General features: G+C 35.8%; 1 protein-coding gene across 2 annotated transcripts; it reads right to left on the bottom strand.

The window, feature by feature from the left end:
• Window positions 1-1319: 1319 nt before the first annotated feature.
• On the bottom strand, window positions 1320-11186 carry LOC103719399 (OVARIAN TUMOR DOMAIN-containing deubiquitinating enzyme 5-like). 2 transcript variants are annotated; one of them, XM_039118275.1, is made up of 4 exons: window positions 10964-11186; window positions 1988-2860; window positions 1763-1800; window positions 1353-1654 (listed from the first exon to the last, which is right to left on the bottom strand). In XM_039118275.1, the coding sequence occupies exons 1-3, from the start codon at window positions 11068-11070 to the stop codon at window positions 1785-1787; spliced, it is 996 nt and encodes a 331-aa protein (XP_038974203.1). In that variant the 5' UTR covers window positions 11071-11186; the 3' UTR covers window positions 1353-1654; window positions 1763-1784. The 2 variants fall into 2 exon arrangements, with proteins under 2 accessions (XP_026665158.2, XP_038974203.1); XM_026809357.2 differs by lacking the exon at window positions 1763-1800 and having other exon boundaries at window positions 1320-1654.
• Between the last annotated feature and the right edge of the window lie 8094 nt (window positions 11187-19280).

The raw sequence follows: 19280 nt of genomic DNA, 5'->3' as shown, positions 1-19280 counted from the left end.
GACCCCAGGTGGAGTGAAAAAGAGAAGAAGCTGCCTAATATCCTAGACTCCACATCTAGGAACCAAAGCTTTATTTTTTCAACTGACATCTCTTTATGCATCCAATATCTGATTGTAACTTGCATACATGGGTCTCAATTCACAAAGCTTTCCACCTCAGAAATGCAAAAAATGAACCAACTAATCAACTTTAATGGCACACCTACTATGCAAGCCTACAATGGACAGGATTAACAAATAGGCAAACATCTGAAGCTTAATCCAATCTTGTTAGGTATAAATCCAACCTTCAAACTTCAGACACAAAATTATGCACAGAGAGTATAAATACAGTCTAGAGGTGACCTTCAAGCCTCGAGCTAATATATCAACAACCAAAAGAGGAGAGGAGGAAAAAGGAGAGAAGGCAGCAAAGAAGAACCAAATTTCTACCTTTAACATGTCTAAAACCTAAGAACCAGATAAACCACTATGACCAGGCTGCTAAGAATTGATGATTGGATCTGCCGACATAAGAGAGAGGGAATATTGTAGAGGGGAACAGTTGACAAGAGTAACCAAGCCCCTCTTTACTTCTCTTTCTTTTTTTTTCCTTACTTCATTACTTTCTTTTTCTTTCCATCTTTCTTTCAGTAAAGAGGACAATTCGATATGCACATCTTTTAGCTTCAAATTAAGAGGAATTCCCCATTCTTCTCGTCTTTGTGTCGGTTAGAGAAGATGGTTCGATATGCACATCTTTTAGCTTCAACTTAAGAGGAATTCCCCATTCTTCGATGCTTTATCTGATTAGCATCTTTAAAATTAAAAACAATTCCAGTCACAAATGAACTGATTAGCATTAATTGCAAAAATTAAAACTAAAAGAACACCATGGTTGATCTCTAACCTCAACCATTTGTCCAATAGACATCCAAAAACCAGAATTCAGGCCCTAGAAACTAAAAATAACTCAAAACAACCTAAGAGACTCATTATAACTAATTAAATGCCTAAAAATATAGCAATAGGCAGTATATGAAGGACAAAGAATATAACTACCTGACTCTAGACTGCTAACTAAAACTATGCTGCATCAATTGGACATCCCAACTATAGGGGTGTGCAAATCCATGAAAGTCGAACTTTTTTTTTATGTAAGAGAATTTTGTTTTAACAGATAATTGGGGAAAAAAGATCTAGCTGACCTGATCCAACTGCATCCTAATGCAGCAACATAGCTAAACCTACCAGCTGGTATTGCAACCTACCATCTGATGTTAACAAGCTTAGATGCTCCAAGGTTCTAACAGGAGCACTGCAATTTAAAACTACAAAATAAAAAAAAAAATACATTCCATTGACATGTGACATTAAGAAAACAGAGAGGTGGTTTCAACAGAAGTTCAGACAAATAGTGAAGATCTTTTGTCTAGCACTACACGTGTAAACAGAGAAGAGTCATGGAGGTGGTTACAGGGGGAATTGTTGCCATACTTCGGCAAGTTATGCAACATTTCCCTTTAATTTTAACAATCCAAATCTAAAAAGTGATCTATATGTCTAATTCTTAATGCCACGGCATCTTAAATGTCTATATAACCTATATGTACATGTCATGAAACTCAATCAGTTGCACGGTTGGGTATGTGAAGAAGCCTCGCAAACATTTTTCCTGAATAGAAAATGTAAATGTTAAAAAATAAGTATCTGGATGGCTTTATCCAGCATAAATGCACCCATCAAGAAATACGCTCATGGAGCAAATAGAGTCATATTTTACCAAATATCTCGTATAAACCGATCTATTGCTTCACATTTCTGCAATTATTAAATGTGAAAAAATAAGTTACTATAAGATTGTTAATCGACTTTAATGATCAGGTGAACATCGAACAATTGATCAAACCAACCATAATGATTCCAAACAAAACCACAGATGGGTTTTTGTACAACTTGACAAGTTGTTTATGATATGTAAAAAAAAAAAAAAAAAAACTGCTGTTACCCCTTTCCGTAGGGAACCACTGAATTGTAGTGCTCACCAAGCCCATAAGCATGCCTATGGTATGATAACAAGATGCTTGAATTGCTTGCACTACTTCCAGTATCAGATATATATTCCTTCCCCATCTCCACATCAGGAAAAGACCCTGCATATATCACAATATGTTTGTTGAGGCAATGTGTAAGAGCACCAAGCTCAAGCTGTCCTCCCCAAGCTGCTGTGGTCCGAACCTCTTCACAATACTTCTCAAATCTTTCTATGGGTGAGCTATCTGAATCCATCTCGATCTTACTGTCTGATAGGAAAAATGGGAGAAAGTCTGATGCATGTTCTCTCATGTAATTAGCAGCCATTTCTCGGAGCTCTTGGTAATTATACTGTGAGATATTTCTGGAGTGGAGTGATAATTGGTCTTCAACAGCTCGGTATAAACAATGACCATCTGGTTTGATCTCCTTAATTGTCAACCCAAGAGGCTCTAGCTTTCTCTCCAAACTCTCATTTTCAATCATACGATCGCTAATGATGTTACTTTGTTCTTCCTGTATCCTCTGCTCTCTAGCTGCTGCTTCTTGAGCTCTTCTCCCACGCCTCCTTGCTCCCTTGCTGGGCTTTGTGGATTCACTGTGATTAGTGACAGAAACACCAGCTATAGCTTTTACCAAACTATCTAGACTGCCCTTCTCTGAGCTGTCAGTGGTTTTGTAGCCTAACGAAGCAAGTTCCTCTGAGTGCTTAGCTTTAAGTTGGGATAACAATCGAGATATCTCATCCTCTACTTGCTTCTTCTTGGCTTTCTGTTCAGCTTTGCTGCCTTTAGCGGCTGCTTTTTTGAGATTCATTTCTTTGTTTTGAAGTTTGGCGATTTCTTGCCTGTAAAAACAGAAATATTTGGACTTAACAAGTAAGAGAACAACTTCATAATCCAAAGAGATTTGTCAATCTAACTAAAAATGAAAACATATGAGATAAACACAATTTTATTACATCCATATTCTAGAAACAAGCATATACATGATCCATCCAAAATTCTTTTCAACTATTTCCACTCTTGTGAACAAAAATTGACATCTCAATGTTGACACATTCATCCCCTGAACAAGAAAAACCTTTTGATCTGAACTACAATGCAAGGAATCCGCAAGAAGTTTCTGTCGGATCACTAATCTACTAGACTTAGCAATTTCCTGCAGCACAGGTTTTAGCATATTTCAAGGGAGACAAGTCAAAGATCTTAACAGATTTTTAGAAGTTTGTTCCATGAAAATCTGAACATTGTAATAAGGTGTTGATGCTTATGACTGCTTTCACTACTCTTACAGTCTTCATGCAGTTGGGAAGTCCATTAATTTTGGCAGGAAAAAAGCTGAAATGAAGAAAAGAACCAGATACTTTAGTTAAATGAAAGTTTAAAGTTTAAACAAATTCAGAAAAGATGACGTGATTCATGTATCCTTAAAATCCTGTGCAGTAAAAATTTGATGTCTCTCTATAATCATTTATGAAGCATGTAACATGAACTTTCAGTGTAACATGACTTATACAGGATGGGCAATGATATGAAAATACATCAAGGGAATACTGAAAAAGACAAACAGTCAAGAGCAAAGCAGAAATGTTCCCATCAGAGCTTAGGGGTTTAGATGGTTTGCTGATGTTGAGAAACAAGCTACTATTAAACAAACATCATGACGTGGGTAGATTTGGCAGGTTTCTTTCTTGATGTCAAGTCCAATGTCAGAGGACTCTTCATTTAGCAGTTTTCATTTGGAAAAGTACGTGTATAGCTTGTTGCTAGAATCTAAGGAACCAAAGGAGATTTTTGCTTCTCTTTTTTTTAAAATATTTCCATTACTTGCCTTAGAGGTGTTGATTTTCCTAAATAGAAAAACTTGAGCATCTCTTGACTATATCTGCATTTACCGTCCTTGTTAGCAACCTCATTAACAGACAGTTTGCCCTCATTACAGTAAAAAAAGAAAAACAGTCTACCCTCACCATCCTTGCTAAGAGGTGAGTCACTACACCATTCTCCCCACCCTTATTAAAATGTGTGCCTGCCAAATTTGAATGATGTTATAAAATCAAAATAAATTTCAAGCTGTCATTATTAGCATCCAAATTCCAAAGGTTCAGATACAATCTAAAACATTTTTTAGTGATACAGTTATCACCTTTCTTTGCCATCTGACATTTGAATACTAGCTGCCACACAGTGAGGATTCAATTCGATACTGTAAAATGAAATGTGAACATAATAGGAGATCACACTTGTACTGTTACAATCTCGTGCGATCAAATGCCCTTATGACAACTTGAATATTCTTTAGCTGTGCACCCCAAAAGGAAGAATATGCCTTATGCCCCATGAATCTCAATTAGTTCGGGATTATGCATAATAGAGTAATTTCAATAGAGCATTAAGAGAAATTTATAGGCAGATGCAAACACAATTTTCACAATGGAGAGCAATCAAAGTAATCGGTGGCAAGCTCATGAATGTGGAATCCATTCTCTAACTCACAAATGTTGAAGCACAGAAGCTGCGAGACAATCTCACATATTACAAATTGATAGTTAACTGTGGCATCAAGGTTCCTGTGTAAATCGCCCACCCTTTTGTCTAGCTAATCAGTCCCTCTAATCCATTTAGCGAGACTGCTCAACTGGACAAAGGAATCTTCTATCAGAATCTAACTTAATAAAGTAGCCCATGGGACAGTAAGAATTAACTACAGGGCACCCCTTCTCGATGGCTTGTTTAGCAATGTTAATCAATCTGCCCACCAAATCTGTAAGGGAAGGAATAAGCACTCTTTAGTCAGCTTCATTAGAATTAGGAGCAGTAATAGGCCATAAACCACCATATAACCCCTCTTTTTTCCTTTAAAAATCCATATTAGAAGAGAATCACATCTTGCTTAACCGGTAATCCACCATCAATTTCTTAACTCATCTTCCTTTCCTTCGGCTTAAAATCCTGTCACAATTCGTAACAGACAAAAAGGAAATATATTCATAATTCCAGCAACCCATTTCAGCCATTCAAGTTGGCATTTCAAATAACATAGAAACAGGTAGCAATGTGATAAGTGATACTAATAAGTCATTTTATGTCCTCCAAATTGTTTTCATTTTCTCTGTTCCTTCCATAATGAGATTTCTAATTCTTTTTCAACTCATCTGATATTCCTTAGAGAAATATCCAGTATATGAATTAGCTTTAGGCTCACATAAACACATCTATCCTCATACCAAAACTAATCCTTCATGTCCTCAGTAATATTTCTTGACCAACATAATATTCCTATTTCATTTGGTTCAGTTTAAACCAAACAATCTCTGTAAGAATGGGTATCAGGCAGTGACCATCATTTTATTCATGTTTGGCATATAGTCATTGTTTACTTGTTCTTCCTGTCATTTCCACCCTCATCTGGTCTATTTTTATGCTTTAACTCAACTTTTCTATTGTGTTTTTCTTCTGAGAATGAAATGGGCATGAGATCTAATTCATGAATATCTATTTCAACTACCTTATTAATTTTAAAAGTTTTTCCTTCCTCTGGCCCTTTCGTACTTCCTTCTATTTACCTTCATCTACACGGCTGGATCCAGTTTCATTTAAATACAGTTCATTCCAGTATGAATGATGGTGATTGCTTGAACGTACAATCAAATGTGTGCATTATTTTCTGAAGGAGATTCAGAATGCAGGTTCAAGATTGATGCCGTATGAAGCCAGATATCAAGATATATGGACCCGATAAGGATTCCAAATAACATCAGCTGTAAAAAACCGTCTCACAAATTCCTATTGCATTTAATCCATTTACAGTTAAAGCTTTTAGCAGTAGTTCATCGCATATTATGCCCTTGGAAACTTGGGGTTGGCATGGCATTGTGCATCATATCATATTATGCTAGATAGTGGCAAGCACTGACATGAGAGATATATGAAGTTCCAAAAAGACGGTGACCGCATGCTGAGATGATATGGTCAAATCTTTTAATTTGCTTTTTTTTTTATTGCATCTACTATTGTCCAAACATCCAAAAAATATCTTGATCCTTCTAGCATTGGAATCATATTAGACTTGCAACATTAGTGTACAAAAGTGACACTGAATATCTACTATAGTTTAAAGAATTCTTAGTCACAAACCAACATAAATCAACTTATATTGGATCAAACAAATAAACATAATGAAAAAAAAGCTTAGAAGAGACCAAAAAGGTTTACAACATTAAAAATAAGGAAGCAAACCCACCTGAATGAAATAATGTACTTTATAAAGATTTCTTCATTTTTAAATTGCAGTCCAGCCACATAACAAACTTTATCAACTTGTACAATAGCATATCACTGTGATGTTTTATGCCAGGGATAGGTATCAAAATGCAGCCTCTTTATTGTGGCAGAAACTGTGTGGCACTTAAGTCTTGTAATATTTCGGGCTTGCCAATTAACCCTAAGTTGTTATTATCCAACATAAAAATCACAATGACGAGGATGGCAATACTTAGGATCCAGCTAGATGTCTTAGTTATATAATTGATATTATAATATGATCTCAATCTTGTAGTCTGACCACCTAATCAAACAACAAAGGAAGTGTTTTCTTGTCAGAGTGACAAAGCACAATAAGTAGACTATATTGGTGATGAATGAGAAAACCAGCAAAAAAAAAAGGAAGGAAATATAGGAAGAAGAGAGAAATTATAAAACAACAATCCACCAAGGTATTAAAAACAATCAAAGTCCAATCTTTTTCATATGAAAATCACAAAAACAATAACTGCTAATCTACCTAAAGATTTCTATAATTAAAAACCATATTAGTCAGCATGTCTATACCAAAATAGATACCAAGAAAACACTAAAATGCTGAGTTAACATGCCAGAAAACATTATTCTATGACAACAACAAGAACACCTTCGCCCTTAGATTTGTTTGAACTAAGAAAGTCAGTGGATCTGATCAAAAATAAAAAAATAAACTCTCCTTTCAATCAGTAAAATGCCAGGCATTATGTCACGCTGTTTGAACATCGCATCTATTTCTTGGTTGAGCATGGTTGTCCAAAAAGATTATTCACAAACAACAATAACACATATATTTGCTTTAAGCATAGGAAATTATGATCGTTGTCCATAAGGCAGGGAGAACTCATACAGTAACATAGATAACTCCTTGTCAACTAGATATACAAATAGTAACAATGTGATTTTAGATCATATGTTCAGGAAAGAGGATGAAAAGTTGATTTTAGCCAAAAACACCATTGTTGAATAAACCCTAAAGCTAGAGGTAGCAACAAAAGCACAAAATCCAACACACATGTACATATACCATATGTATACATAGAAAAAAAAAAGAAAAACTAAAAATTAACCATATTTTTGAATATATTCATCAATATCTTGGAGATGAACTTACTGTTTGGCAATATCACGAATCCTAAGAAAGATATACTAAATGATTGATTTGGGAAAATTAACAACAACACTAAATTAATTTACAACTAAATAAAGCAATCCACCAACACTTACAGGCCATAGTAACTTACACTATGGCTGCATTTGGCATTATTGTCACTTTTTTTATTAAAAAAAATCTGAAAACAGAAATTCTATTTCTATTTTCTTTCTAGATTTCTGACAACAGAAAACATGTTTGGTCCAATCTATATATATATATATACACATACATATACATATACATACACACACACACAAAATGAGGGCTGATGATAAGGGATAGAGAGGGAGGATGGGGCTGGCAACATGGTCGACGATAAGGGAAAGCTCGACATCGGGTGGAGAGGTAGTCGAGAGAGCGACAGAGGACAAGTGATGATGGGGCCGGCAACACAGTTGGGGATGAGGGATAGCTTGACATTGGGCGGCGAGATAGCCGGTAAGGCCCAAGGAGCTGGTGTGATTGAGTGGGGGCAACGGGGTTGAGGGCGAGAAGGGTGAAAACCCATTTTTAAAAAAAAATAGAAGTAAAAATTTTTCACTCTCTTTTTCCAGAAATAATAAAAGTTGTTTAAAACAGAAACAAGGTAACTAAACATGTTTTTTGCATTGGATTCCATGTTTTTGTTTTTTTTTAAAAAAAAGAAATAAGAAAAAAAAGTACCAAATAGGCCCTATATAAACCTATTTTGCATTTCTAATAATTTTAAAAGACATGTCTCATCAAGGAACCCCAAATCATATGTTACTTGAATAATGCTCATCCAAACTCCAATTTAACGTTATGGAATTTGAAATATGTAGATGCAATTAAATTGAAAATGGAACTTGTAGTGCAGATATAATTCTGTGACTAAAAATTGTTGCAAACATCCTTGCAGATATAATTCTGCGACTGAAAATGGACAAAATTTCAAATGAAAAATCTAAAAACTGTTGGATGATAACTACAATGGCTATATTAGCTAGAAGCCAAAAATTACATGTTTGGACACCCTTTATGCATTAATTGATCCTAAAATCAGCAGTTCTGATGGCTTTTATAATGCTTTCGTTTGATTTATCGATTAGATGAAACCAAATAGTTGGAATTTGGTTTGCACGTAGATGCCTATATCATGATTAGTGGATTGAATTCTCAATTTGTTCAACGCTTTCTAATTTGCTAGCTCTATTTGTACCATTCACTTTGGGATAACTGCATGCACAAGAAGTCTCCAATATATCTGAATTTTGGTTTCTATACAGTTTTGACATTCAAGACACCAACCAATGCGTGTGCCGTGTTTCAATGTTGGAACCATCTTTGAATTTCATTTGACTTGAATCTGGCTGACCTCACTGAAGTATAACCAAATGAAAGAGAAACAAAGGGAGAGAAGCTACTCTCATTTCAACAGGATGGAGGCTTCAATTTTATAGGTCTAAAATTAAATAATCAATTATGTGCATTTTAGATGAAGGATTCATATGGTTGATCATGATCTGCACTATCTTAAAATGCACAGAATTAATTGTTCAAGAGCTCCCTTACCTACTATCAAGTGGACCACAAAATCTATTAATAGTGTGATATAAAGTTGTGATATGATTTCAGACATAGAAGCATGCAGGCCTTTGAAATTTATCTTATACATGTTCAAGAACTTCAAATCAAAATCAACAGTGTGATTTCAAAATTTATATGCCTTGCCATCTATTTTAACAGAATAGAACTATTGATATATTCCAATTTGTGTTCGCTTGAAGAATAGGCAAAAGAATTGTACAACACTTCTTTCTAGGAATTTTGAAAAATTATGAATACAGATCATCAACTAAAAGTGCCAATCCTTGACCCAAGTGTCATGGAAAGGGAAGAACAAATTTATGCAAAATGCAGAAGTAAAACTAATAGAAAAGAAAACAGAGAAGAGAAGAGGAACAGGTGAGATTTATCATGATAAATTTAATATTGTCAAATCAAATCAAAGTTTGCCTAAAATTTTCTTCATGGAAGTTTATGTAGACTACCAACAGACAAAAACATGGACATCTAATCTACATACTATTACCTAAAATCTTGCCATGAAAAATGAATGAAATCCAGTTGAGTCCAGCCCCAAACATATGACAACATGTAAACATATAAACCTCTTGGAAAGTTGAAATGACCAAAGTCCCTTAAAGTAGCATTTCTATTTTTTAGATCAAGAGAATGCTCAGGCAATGAAGTATATTCCGAAATCTTAGATAATCCTTTGATCTTACAAACTCAAGGTCCATCCTACATCAGTATCCTAATACAATATTAAAGAACCACTATCATACTCCTCCAATCATCTAGCCTTTTCTCACATTCCAGAAATCATCAAATGCAATTACTCATCAAATTACTAGTGGTTCTCCCATGATTTTTCATAAATCAATCAGTATATGTCCATATACAGCACCTACATATTTCCATCCTAGATGTTGATAATATGTAAATAACCGGCATTACATTTGTAAGAATTTCAAACATTTAACCTAAATTGTATTCTCTTTAAGAATATCAGTGAGATAAGCATCAGTGACTTACTAAATCAACTGTTTTATCAACTCAAATTTAATTCTAATCATCAAACCAAGAAGCCTTATCCCATCAAACTTGGAGAATATGACCAGCTCACCAATCATTTAAATCAGTGCCAGATTCCTGAACAAGGCAACTATGTGGGAGAGATATTTGTGATGCCTATAGGGTCCCTTAGACTAGTCTCAAAGATAACAAAGACGACATATTTGATACAAGGACTTGCATTCATCCCTAAGGTACAATGTATATGCTATAGAGGTACCCTTGATATTCAGAACTATGATTCAATCTTATATGAAAATCAATCTGATCGTATTTTGAAAACTTCATGCCAAACTTGCACTGCATCATGATACTAGCAGTAATTCATTACAAACTTCTCAAGCACCATCAAGGTTTTGCAGACAAATCAACTCATCATGAGAACGAGAACACAGACTATGCAAGATGCAACACAAAAACATCCACCAAGAGAACCTACTTACATAAACTTCTTACAGAAAGCACTGTTCACAAAAAGCATAATGTAATATATTCATCTATTAATTAAAATTTTTAACCCACTAACCACCGTCAAAATAATAGACAAGAAAGCAAATAAACGTCTGAATTATTTAAAAAACAAAAAACATAAGCATCTTAAGATAATCTCGTAATGAAAAAAGAACCGGACCCACTTGTAATGCTTCCAAAAAAACATTTTTTATTAATACAATCATTACACAAAGCCCAGAGAGAAAGCAACCAATCAGTAAAACAGATTAGATTTCCAATAAAGAAGCAAATAGGCTTCCAACAACTATTATCTGTCCTCCCAAAAACCAGAGAAAACCCATGAATTGAATTAAACCAAGTAAATAAGCAATCTAAAACACAGAACCAAAACAAACAAATACAAAAACAGAGAAAATGGTCACGACTTTTCGTTGTTAACTACCTGTGCCTCGAGAGCATCTCCTCCAAAGACTCCCGCTTTCTCTCAGTTGGATCTCCCTGGAGCTCTCCTTGAGGCGCCCCTCCCTCGGCCTCTTCGGCTGGCTCCATTGCCAAGGAACCGCCGGGGGGGATGCAGGGGTGTGGGAGGGGAGAGAGAGAGATTCCTGAGAGGAGCCAAAGAGGCCGCAAAGGCTGTAGCCCTAGGCGCAATGAAGCTTTGGGATATCTTGACCGCCTCTGGTGAGGATACCACTCACAGGTATTTGTAAGAGACGTTTTTCCGGCCCACTAGGGAAAGGTGGGCCGGGAAACTTTGTCTTCATATTAACGTCGTAAAATCCTTTCTTATATTCTTATTTTTATTTTTTAAAAGAATGATATTAGAATCACTTTATAACTAGTTTCCTAGTAGCAGTAGGTTTTTGATGAGCTTTAGGGCTCGTTTGGTTCGCGGGAAAAGAACAAGGGAAAGTATGGTCAATGAGAAAATAATGAGATGCCTCTTGTTTGGTTGGAGTTTTCAAAGGAGAGAGATGAAAAAGTTGTATTCCCATGGTAATATGATTCCTACATTTCATGAAAAAATCTTTCCTATGAAAAACATGAAAAAGTTACTTTCCCATGAGTCGAGAATCACTCCATTTTTATTTTTTTTCCAAAAAGACCCTTCAGCAATAAAGAGGCATTAAAGACTTAATTTTTATTAAGGATATAATAGGAATTATACATAACTTTTCCAAAAAAGTGGATGGTCAACCAAACATAAGCACTCTGTAAATCTGTCACTTTTTCATTGTCAACCAAATATGCCAAAAGTACTTTTTCAGGCATTCTATTCCTATGAATCTGCTTTCCAGAAATCATATTTATAGGAGAAAAAATGCTTTTCGCGAACCAAACAAACCCTTAGATATAAAAAAAATTGTGCATGGATCCACATTTTCATGGAAAGAGTGTTCCCTTGGGGTATCAGAGGAAAGAGCATTAGTGTGCCCATGTCTGGCATCCTTTAATGCTGTGCATTGGATGTCCATTGGTGCAAGAGAGTAGAAGCTAAGAGAATTGGCTTGGCTTAGTTCTATAAGTTTCATATTAGTAAAGTTTTATTTTAGTTCTATCTTCAACATTACTATTGCAAATTTACTTTTGTATATTGGCTAGGCTCGTTCTTTTCTTTAACGATCAAGCCACTTTATATGGTATCAGAGCTAGGAGTTTCAATGATGGTGAGTCTTGTGTTTATGAGTTTTAGAATTCAAGTAATTTGTTGTACCTTAGTGCAAATGTGTGGATTCTATTTGTGATTTGATATTTGAATTGTGATGACAATTATTAGCACTTCTATAAGGGTCGATTTTATTGTTGCCATCCCACTTCTTAAGTTGAGGATGATCAGTTATTTTTATTGGATTTCTATTGTCAAGTCAAACTTGAGATACAATTTATTATATGATATTTTGGATGGAATGATGCCGACAGGCGCTCTAGATAATGCAAAAGCAAGAAAAAAGTGGATGCTGAGATCCAAGGAAGAACGTAGAGAAGTCAAAGAAAGTTTGTGATCATTTTGCAAGTGTTTGCTTAAACTTTGATGATATATATCAAAGGGATTTGATATCAAGTTTGCTCAATTAATGGGTTCTAGTTCTAGGATTTCCAAAGAATATGAGTGAGGAGCAAGACTGGTTTGAAGATGAGGATACAAAGCAAGAGAAGCAAAAGACTCGGAGAACGACAAAATTGATAAGTTAAAAGATTAATCAAGTCCAAAAGAAAATCTAGAGTAGGAGGAGCGGTGAATACTTATGCCAAGTTTCGAAGAGGCTATTTAATTTTTATAGGATGAAAAAGCCAACGAATTTTGAACTTGCTCTAGGAATTAAGCAATAGAAGATTTTTACGCTATGTATGATTCCTACAGGTTTTTGGTAACCCATGAGGTAGAAGAGTTGGCTAAATTTGAAGCAATTCAATAGATTTAAGAGTTGGAGTATTTTATATATGAGAAAACATCAATGTTAATCTCAGCCATGAAATATGGAAATTAGTTTTATTTTCATAGGGAGCTAATTTTACAAAGGTGCATGGAACCATAATGCAAGATAGATTGAGCCACATAGTTTCAAGTATGAAAGAGGAGCACATATGTTGGAGTGAAGGTACATGAATATCAAAGCATAGGTATGACATAGTGACATATCTAGGTTGCAATGATGAAACTAAGAAAGTATCCATCAAAACGGACTCGGTTAGATAATTCTTAACTTATTTTCAACTCTAAAATTTATCAAACTTTTTAGTGATAAAATTTTCTTACTTTTTATGACGAACGATATTGTCACAAAAATATAATTTTTTAATAATAAATTTGTTTACGTCACTATAGTTAATCTTTGGTTACGAAGAATATTCTTTATTAATGATTTTTTTAATTTTTTGTAACGAATAATATTACCACAAAAATATAATCTCTTTGATGATGAGTTTGTTTACATCACTATAGATTAATCTTTGATGATGAAAAATATATCATATTGTGATGAAATTGTTAATTTTTTGTGACGAAAACTATCATCACTAAATACTTTATCATTTGGTGATGAATATATTTTTATCACAATTAATTATATTTGTTGAAAAAATATTGTATCGTCACCATATATATTTAGCAACATACTTTTCTGGACGAGCATCATGATGATTTTTTCGTCACCAGAAATTTTTTATGACAAAATTGTTTTTGGGGATAATTTTTTTTATCAAGTATATTATTTTTTGTTGTAGTGATTTCTCCATTAAATTTTGCGTTAAGTGTTTTGAAAACATGACTTTCCACACAAAACTTCCTTTTTAAGTGAATTCATGGCTTTCAAAAACTTCTTTGACATATGCAGCCTTTTCTTTTTCTTTTTTTTTCTTTTTCTTTTTGCGCTAAGGCGAATATATCATACATGACGGTATGAATATATCCACAAAAAAAAAAAAAGATAACAATATGCAGCCCATATTGGCTATGGAAAACTTTGATGGGAGGCAGTGGAAGACAGAGGGTGATGAATTAATATGTTTGCAATAGGAGAGAAGGGATTTGTAGGTCCAACATCTGATGCATAACGGTCAATGACCAATTACAAGGACTAGTTGAAATGATTGATTGCGATATCTAGTTGAAATGGCAAACTATAATAGCCAGTGGAAAATGGATTTTCAGCTATATTTTTTTATTAATCACAGATGGTTAGAAACAGTCTTATCCAAAAGCAATTTGTGTCATCTGTCACAGCTAATTTGACAAAAGAAGATTTCCTAAAACAATTCCTATGAACATCAAAACAACTGAATTGCAGAAAACTTTAGTTTGTTTTTCTTGTAGCATTCACTTGGTACACCACTGGATTACTAGAGTAATTCTACTCTTTGGAATTTTTTTCCCAAAGTTCCCAACCAAGGCTTGAAATTTAATGTTTTGTTGGAGTATTAGAGGTTGTTTTAGCATGGGGTGTAGAGGTTCACTATAAGGTATCAAAGGTTGCATGAGCTTAGGGCGTTGCCCATTCTTTTAGGGACTCTCTAATTGTTGACATTCAAGTATTCAACAATTAATATCATGTCTCGATTACTTTAACTTTTTTTTTGTTGGTTACAATGGCGGCTCACACACACAACGGATGTGGATGCAGCCCAAAAAATTAAAAAGGATAAGAGAATACAAAGATGATGGAACTAAGGATAGGTTGTCCCAAGTAAAACCTCCGGAGTAATGAGCTGCGAAAGATGCCATCCAGTTAGCCGCACTGTTAGCCTCTCTGTATGCGTGAATGGCCCGGTGGAAGGAATACTCGTTCAAAAGTCGGCGGATATCATGAATCAATCACAATCCGCCGTCGTCACTGCCCGAATTCCGGATTCAGTCGACCGTGACCGAGTCTCCCTCAAGGATAATGCGATCTGTCCTCAACATGTGCCTCGCTTAGGAGACATGATCAAAACAAACAAAACTCAATTAACAAGTAAAATTTGAGGTTTATATCTTATAAAATGAAAGCATGCTTTGTTTTTGTGCTTTGAGATTTATACGTCTTAAAATTGTTGTTTCGTCTCAATTAATAAGAGATGAGAAACTATGTTTTGATCTATTTATTGGGATTTAATAGGACTAGCAGTATAAAAAAAACTCAAAACCAGATAAAAGAATGAGTAAAAAAAGTCAAAACAAAGAAACAAAAGAAATTCTAAACCAAATAAACTCGTCTATGAAGAAATTGTAATTATAAATTTTAACATATCAATGCTCTTTTTTTTTTCTCCAACAGTTCAATGCATTTCATTGGTTATATTGTCAGATTATTAGATTTTGATAATGATATTTATGTTATATTTTTGGATAGTCTTGCTTTGCTTTCTCTATCTTGATACATTTTGATAATGGTCAATTTCACATGCGAACTGAGGCTTAGATACCTTAATAATTACATCTCTTCGCAACCAAAAAGGTTCTAGTTCTAGTTTTAGGAGGTCCATATTATCTTTAAATATCTGAGCTTAGATATTTATAATATCAGTAAATCGCACTCTCATTCTCTCAAAAAATAATTAGCGCAAATATCTATATCAAATAAGAATTGTCTTTACATGATTTCCAATAAGATTATCAAATAAAGGATATGATATTATAAAATATAATACAGAAATGATTGAAATTGAAACAGAATTCCCCGGAGAATGAACTCCGGGAGGATAGAATAAAAAAAAATAAGTAAGATAAGTAGTAGGAATGAACGAACATGTTTTAATAAAAAAATCTTTCTTCTCCGCCCTCCCCCTCCTTTTTTTTATTCTTTATTTTATTTCGATTTTATTTCCCTCTTTTTTCTTTTTATTTCTTTCCATCATTCCTTAAGTTCCATAGGTTTGTTAATCCTGTAGAATTTGACCCATTTTCTCATCGAGCGAAGGATATAAAATCAATTAGATTGATTTTTCGATTAAAAAAAATACTATGTGAAACCTTTGATTTTTTTTTTCTCTTCTTCTATCCCTATTCCAGAGGTGTAACGTTTAAATCAATAGAAAATCTTTTACTATATGTTTTTTTTTTTTTTGTTGTTTTGTTGGGGGGGGGGGGGGGGGGGGGGTTTGAGAAGGGATTTATTTATTGAGAAGGAATGCTATGATCACTATACTTTGCAATAAAAACCATTTCCTAGTGTCAAAGAACTGTTGAAATACTCATCTAGAAATGTACTAGCCAAATGGAAATATTTTTTTATATTAGCTCTTATTTGCAAAAAACAGGTCAAAGTTGAACATGAGACGGCAAGTCACATGAGCCCTTCAAATATAATACATCACCTCCACTTACAAGTGGGATATGGTTGGTTTGTACTAAGGTCTTTCTGACTTCGATTGAAGGAAATGTGGGACTAAAGATCCTACGGCATAGCTATCAAAGATAACAGCAAGATCCTTCATCTTCGACAGGGGTACGCGGGGTGGTATGGAATTTGTTATTCAGGACCCATTTGCCAGGATCATGGCTGTCGAAGGCAGTTAACTATATGATATTTCAGTTCCGAGTGCAGAGCTAAGAGCCGCTTGGGCGGGCCTTTATCACGTCCGGTGTGTTTTACGAGCAGTTCCATTGTCCTAGAAGGAGATTCAGCCACGGTCATCAGATAGATCCAGAAGAGCCTAAGGGGTAATGGTTGCGGCCAATTTTTACTACGAGATATTTGGACAATGGTGAGGAATGGAAGGGCATTGCAGGTCAAGCATGTTTTCCGTAAAGCTAATATGACAGCGGACTGGATGGCTGCTTATATAGCCAGTCACTCTGGCAGTACTCTATAGGCTGGAGATGGGGAGTTGTTCTTGCCACTTTGAGGTATTTTATTTTTTGATTGTATTAGGTATATCTGTACTCGTCAGTATGATCCACCCGTCTTAGTGGAAAAAAAAAGTGATAACAACAAAGATTTAATTTGGACAAAGTCACGAACAAGCACTACATTTCTTTTCTCTAATGAGGACTCTAGACAAGAGGAATGAATGGAACATATAAGATACGCTAGTCTAGCCTCAGCTTTCTTCTTCTTTGCTATACAAAACTCGGCAAGCTGCATTGCGTAATTGACAAACTTCGCCAATTTACGTAGAGTAAGATTTGTGAACCCCCACAAAACAAAAGAGGACTACGAGACTGTGACATGGAGGACATGCACAAATCTATACGTCTACATAATATAAAAACTCATTCAGTTTCCGATGATGCAAAAATAGATTAAGCATACACATCATCATCTTCAAAGCAGAATTTTTTCTCTCATTAGGGAGCAGGAGAGATGAGAGGGACATCACCAGAGTTTGTAGGTTCAATTCCCTTGGTTTTAAAGCAAATATCTTGGTAGATGTTGTGGGAATAAAGGGTCTCGGACTTAGTCCCACATCGACTAAATAGCAGAAAGGTATGTACCTTAAATGGAGGGAAATTTTTTTTTTCTTGCGAGGTGCCTTTTATAGGGCAAAACCGTCTCGGAGCACCACAGGAACCCCAGAGCGGACAATACCTCGCAAGGGACGCAACCGTTCTTTTGTTCTAGTTCGGTGAGGGCTAAGGGTTTGAGGCCGGGAGATACCTCCGACCTCATCAATGATGTTTGCATTGAGAGCGCTTGACCCCGGCACAGACTTTTCTACTAGGGTGGCTGATGTTGAGGGAATAAAGAGTCTCGGACTTAGTCCCACATCGACTGAATAACAGAAAGGTCTGTGCCTTAAATGGAGGGGAAAATCCTTTTCCTTGCGAGGCGCCTTTTATAGGGCAAAATTGTCTCAGGGCGCCACATTAACTCCAGAGCAGACAATATCTCGCAAGGGATGCAGCCGTTTTTCTGTTCTAGTTCGGTGGGGGTTAAGGGTCTGAGGCCAAGGGATACCCCCGACCTCATCAATAGACTCTTTTTTATATTTTAGAAAAAAATTGAGGTGGATTGAGTCATGCAACTCTTTGTTTTCTTCTTCTCTCTCTTTTTGCTCCTTCTTTAGGAGTCTTAATTTACCATGTCCGATCAAGTGCCTGATCAGATCCTGCTCTAATGGAGCGGGTCTCACTCAATCCTAAAGAATTCAAGGTGGATTTGAGTAATGGTAAAATCATATTCGAATATATATATATATGGCTCTTCATTTTTTTAAAAAAAATAATAAAAAAATTAATTTTTATAACTTTATCCAATCTGTCCTACCTAACTCTACTTGTCCTGTTACATTTTAAAACTCTACCCGCCTTGTCTCATTCGGAGGCATGTACGAACAATTCATATCCATCGCATTGCCAATCTCTCGTTTTCTTCCTCCACTGCTCACTTCCCCACCGTCCTTGCCGGGTTTCTGGGGTACTTCTTGAATAGGCCCTCGATAGTTTTCTCGACCTAGCTAATAATAATCAAAGATGTCAAAAATTGAGTAAAAATTAGTCTTCTAGCATTCAAGACCAAACAAAAACTTTCATGACACGTCAAAGTCCATTTAGCTTTCGCCATCACCACCTGGCAGCGTGTTGCATCCAACTTACAAGCCCTACCCTTGTCATAGCCCAATAACGGAGGAATTTAAACAAACTATGGTAAATCTAGATTGAGCAAGGGATGCATACATACATATCGAGTTCCATGCTCATCAGATCATTTGATAGTCCGATGTAGTTTCGATCCTTGATCTCATGCCGGGATTTTGATGCAAGATCAAGAGCCGGCATTGCATGAGACCATCGAATGTTCTCTTTTTTTGCCAAAAAAAAAAGAGAAAAGAGGAGGATGAGGAGAACTTCACCCGCGCAACAACTCCCACCGGACTCCTTCTGCTGAAGAATGTTCGATGCAAACAGACAAGTTTTACTCATACCCTTTCCATCCATGAAGAAACTCCACGTATGAGTACGTCACACTAGCGCTACCTAAGTACCGGTAGACCAGATAGCGTCTTCACCAGACAAACCAGATGAGAGGCATATGGTCTCTGCATTTAATTGACGTCCGTGTATTTCGAATTTGGGCCACTTTGATGAAATCAAAGCTCCGTTCCCACCGTGCTCCCTTCTCGAAGGCATCGGCATCGGGTGTCCTCTTTGCTGCACCATTTACCCAATAACCCCCCTCCCCCTCGTCTCGTCCCCATCACCGTCAAACCCCTACCAACTAATTGGGCAAGGCACGGGTGGGCCCACGCGAGGCCGGTTCTCGGTCTAATCGGGTGGGTCGGATAAACCAGGTGGTAAGGGTCAAACTGTGGACTCCGTCAAGCCGCGGGGACGTCGATAT

This window comes from Phoenix dactylifera, unplaced genomic scaffold (assembly GCF_009389715.1).
Source record: "Phoenix dactylifera cultivar Barhee BC4 unplaced genomic scaffold, palm_55x_up_171113_PBpolish2nd_filt_p 000331F, whole genome shotgun sequence".
Lineage (NCBI taxonomy): Eukaryota > Viridiplantae > Streptophyta > Magnoliopsida > Arecales > Arecaceae > Phoenix > Phoenix dactylifera.
Note: the sequence above shows the minus strand (reverse complement) of the source record. Positions and strands in the feature narration are given on the sequence as shown.

What these genes read in the sequence shown, in the direction of transcription:
- LOC103719399 (XM_026809357.2), bottom strand. Translation starts at nt 11,070, where the DNA reads ATGGAGCCAGCCGAAGAGGCCGAGGGAGGGGCGCCTCAAGGAGAGCTC. An exon ending in GAGATGCTCTCGAGGCACAG is followed by an intron (nt 2,861 to 10,963) that starts GTAGTTAACAAC and finishes CTGTTTTTACAG; the next exon opens with GCAAGAAATCGCCAAACTTC. An exon ending in GTGGTTCCCTACGGAAAGGG is followed by an intron (nt 1,655 to 1,987) that starts GTAACAGCAGTT and finishes TTTTCTATTCAG; the next exon opens with GAAAAATGTTTGCGAGGCTT.